We start from the raw sequence: 4,267 nt of genomic DNA, 5'->3' as shown, positions 1-4,267 counted from the left end.
ACTCCAGTCTGGGCAACAGAGTGAGACTCCAACTCAAAAAAATAAAATAAAATAAAAATAGGTATGCTCAAATATATAAACAAGATTACTATTTACCAGTTCAGACAAATTTAATACATGACTTAAAAGTAAAACATTGGTTATTCTTTTTTTTTAAGTTGGAGTCTCACTCCATCACCTAGGCTGGAGTGCAGTGGCATGCTCATGGCCACCACAGCCTCAACCTGTTGGGCTCAGGTGAACCTTCTGCCTCAGCCTCCCAAGTAGCTGAATTACACCACATCTGGCTAATTTTTCTTGATTTATTGTAGAGACGAGGTCTCTCCAAGATCTCGAACTCCCAGGCTCAGGCAATCCTCTTGCCTTGGCTTCCCAAAGCACTAGTATTATAGGTGTGAGCCACCGGGCTCGGCCATGCTGGTTATTCTTGATGGAAAAGCCATAGAGAAAAACACAGTGATACTTAGGAAAGCCTGATTGTAAAATAGAAGTTTTTATCCATATTCATGACTCTACTTACCCTTCCCTGGTTTCTAAATTTGCTCTGTCTCCATTTCAACAAATGGCACTATCCTTTGTCAAGTTGCTAAAGACAGAAACATAAGCCATTCACCTGCCCTCTTACTTCCTATAACCCATCATTCACCAAATATTCTCATTTCTACACTGATAGTTCTCAGACCAGCCCTTCTTTCCATCCAACTGCCACACTCTGAAACCACTTCTTCTCCAAATAGTGGCCAGTGATCTTTCTAAAACACAATCTCAGTTATATTCTTCCCCACTGCTTTCAGAATCAAGTTCAAGCTGCTTCACACTTCAGAGTGGTTTCATGATAAGCTGGACTCTGGGGTTTTCTCTCTGAATCTTTTCTCTTGCCACTCTTCCTCACACTCCAGCTATTAGTCACAGGGAACTTGTGGTTTTCTGTAGCTCTCTGTTCTCATATGTCAGGGATTTGAACAGATAATGCTTTTTTTCCCTAAAAAGTTAAGACTCTTCATCTTTAAGATTCAGTATGGGCTAAGCTGGGTACCCTGGAACTGTGCCTACTTAACTCTTATCTATCTTCCTCACCAAACTGTGGAGTTACATAAATTGGTTTTATCTCCAAATTAGAACACTTTCTTAAACAAATAACATAAAGTTGATTGTTTATTTTACCGCACCACATTTTTATCCTACAATTAGGCTTTCAGACTATGAAAGTATGAAGAGTAAACGAAACATAAAAAAGAGGAAAAAAAAGCCCCTAATAATCTCACCCTGGCATAACCACTGTTATGGATTTGTATTTGTTGGGCCTTTTTTCATATATGCAAAGGAGAAAATGGTCAGAATTAAATAAAAGCACTAGATGTTTATTTCTGTGTAAACCTCTGACAAAGGAGTTCTAGTTAGGTAGCCTTCTCAATTATAAGAGGAAACTGTGGCCTAACAAGCTCAGGCCTTGTTCCTTCCATACCAAGAAGAAGTCAGGACATACTGATTGTCAAGGATAGACAACCCATTTTAAGGTTTTGCATGGTCACTCCTCCTATGTTGATGACTGCAGTTAATTTTTTTTTTTTTGAGTTGGAGTCTCACTCTGTTGCCCAGGCTGGAGTGCAGTAGCACACTCATGGCCACCACAGCCTCAATCTGCTGGGCTCAGGCGACCCTTCTGCCTTAGCCTTCCAAGTAGTTGGAACTATAGGCAGGTCTCGTACCCATGGGCTCAGGCAATCCTCTTACCTCAGCCTCCAAAAGTGCTGGGATTATAGGCATGAACCACTGTGCCTTGCCAACTGCAGTTAATTTTTACTAGTGTTTTCTCTTCATTTGTAGAGATCATACTGAAGGCTGTGTTTCAGTCTTATCCCCTATACTCTCTCCTAAATCATGGACTTACCCATATAAACTTATACGTCAGTAAAACAGAAAATTCAATGTTAATTCCTTTACAGATGGCATCACTTTACCTTAAGCCATTTGTCAACACACTTGGCATGGAACTCGTGGTTACAGGGTAAGACTCTAAGTAGCTGCCTTGACTCAAAATCACACATGCATACTACACACCTGAAAAAGCAAAAAGATAATTTAATCATAAAATCATTGATCTAATGAGAGATTTGTGTCTATGCTACATCAAGTACTTCTACAACTCAGTATTACAAAGACAATCCGATTTCAAAAATGGAGAAAGACATTTCTCGACAGAAGATGCACAATTGGCCAATAGCACATGAAAAGATGCTCAAATCATTAGCCATCAGGGAAATGCAATCAAGATCTCAATGAGATACAACTTCATACCCACTAGGATGGTTTTAATAAAAAAAGACAGACGTTAACAAGTATTAACAAAGATGTGGAGAAATCAAAACCTTTGTACATTGCTGGTGGAAATATAAAACGGTGTAGCCACCTTGGAAAAACTGTCTGACAAATCTAAAAGTTTAAAGTTACCATCTGACCCTGCCATTCACTTTCAGTTGTATACTCAAGATAAACGAAAACATATATTCAAAGAAAAACTTGCATGCAAATACTCACAGCAGCATTATTCAAAGTCAATATTTGGCTTTGGTATCTTTCATAGCGGAAAAGTAAAAACAACCCAAACGTCCATCAACTGACGAAAAAATAAGTATGTGGTATATCCATACAATGGAATATTATTTGGCCATAATAAGAAACAACTTACTGATAAAAGCTACAACATAGAAGAACCTTGAAAAAGCTATGCTAAGTAAAAGATGCCAGATACAAAAAGACCTTATGATTATATGATCCCATTTAGGTAAAACCTACAGAGAGACAAAGTAGAGGCTGGGGATGGAGGAGGCAGTCCTGGGGTGAGGTAGAATGGATTGGGGAGATATGGGAAGTGGTTGCTAACGGGTGAAGGGCTCATTTTTGGAGTATTAAAAAGGGTATAAATTTGATTGTGGCGACAGTAGCATAACTCTGAATATACTAGACACCACTGAATTCACTTAAATAAGTGAATTTTATAATATGTAAATTCTATCTCAATAAAGCTGCTTCAAAAAATATCCTATGATAAGCAGAACTTTCAGGTAAAAACCTCAAACTTTATATGTATGAGACTTAATTATTAACCTAAATAGCTCTATGTGCCTAGTGGCTACTTTACTGGACAGCACAGTCCTAGAGTATGAGATAGAAAATTTATCTTTATCATAAAAATATACTTACAAAGTCTGTTCTGACTGGTGATTGTTAGGATTGAACCGATATGAAGGAAGTTGTTCAATATCTGCTTTAGTCAGTCCACGAGGCTTAGCCTCTCCCAGTCGCTCTGCCAGGTTTAACAGGGCCTGCAGAGGGAAAAAAGGAGACAATTTTATTTCTTTACATTTTCTATTCAGCATTTTCTTAAACAAACAGGGTCTTGCTTAAGTGCAGTGGTTATTCACAGGTGTGATAATACAGCCTTAAATTCCTAGCCTCAAGCAATCCTTCCACCTCCTCAGCCTCCCAAGCAGCTGGGATCCGGGTGTATGTGCCACCATACCACTATTTCAATAATTTTTCAAACATTTATCTTAAACACATACAAAAATAGAGAGATAGTGTAATGAACCCTAATATATCCATTACCCAGGCTTAACAACTCATGGTTAAACCATCTTATTTCGTCTATTACTATCTACCCTAACCCCTATATTATATTATCTTGAAACAAAGCTAAGATGATATTATTTTATTGGTATCATTTGTATCTATAAAACACAGTTTATCATTTGACCTTGGGGGCTGGATAATTCTTTGTAGTAGCGGCTGTCCTGGGTAATGCAGGATGTTTAACAGCAGCCCTGGCCTCTCTCTATCCCCTAGAAGCCACTAACACTCCCCCCTCCCACTTTTAATGACCAAAAATGTCTCCAGACATTGCCGATTATCCTCTGGGGGACAAAACCGTCCCCAGCTTTCAAAGACAGACTTTTTAGAAGAACATAACCACAATGACATCATCACATCTAAAATATTAACATTAATTCATTGACATCAAATGTCCAATTAATGTTCAAACATCTCTGTTTCAATTAGTCTCAACATTGAAATAAATAAATAAATAATAGTTTGTTCAAATAAGGACCCAAATAATGCCACACATTATCATGGCTTGACAAGGCTCAAGTCTCTTTCAACCTTATATTTAAAAAAACCAGGTCAAGCTGGGCTCGGTGGCTCAGTCTGTAATCCTGCGCCTTTGGGAGGCTGAGGTGAGTGGATTGCCTGAGCCTGCGGGTTCGAG

At 38.5% G+C, this 4,267-nt stretch overlaps 1 protein-coding gene across 5 annotated transcripts in view; it reads right to left on the bottom strand.

Annotated features, from left to right (window-relative positions):
• The window catches only part of RNF38 (ring finger protein 38), a 64,093-nt gene that overhangs the window by 3,795 nt on the left and 56,031 nt on the right, over positions 1-4,267 (bottom strand). For all 5 annotated transcript variants that reach the window (XM_021707045.1, XM_008074171.2, XM_021707048.1 and 2 more), the window contains 2 exons: positions 3,205-3,326; positions 1,962-2,061 (listed from right to left, as the gene is read on the bottom strand). In XM_021707045.1, coding sequence (XP_021562720.1) covers positions 1,962-2,061; positions 3,205-3,326 — 222 coding nt within the window. The remainder of the gene's footprint in view (positions 1-1,961; positions 2,062-3,204; positions 3,327-4,267) is intronic.

The sequence above is a fragment of the Carlito syrichta genome, unplaced genomic scaffold (assembly GCF_000164805.1).
Source record: "Carlito syrichta isolate Samal-C Ts95f unplaced genomic scaffold, Tarsius_syrichta-2.0.1 Scaffold316346, whole genome shotgun sequence".
Lineage (NCBI taxonomy): Eukaryota > Metazoa > Chordata > Mammalia > Primates > Tarsiidae > Carlito > Carlito syrichta.
The sequence above is the reverse complement of the archived record's forward strand: the minus strand, read 5'-3'. Positions and strand labels throughout refer to the sequence as shown.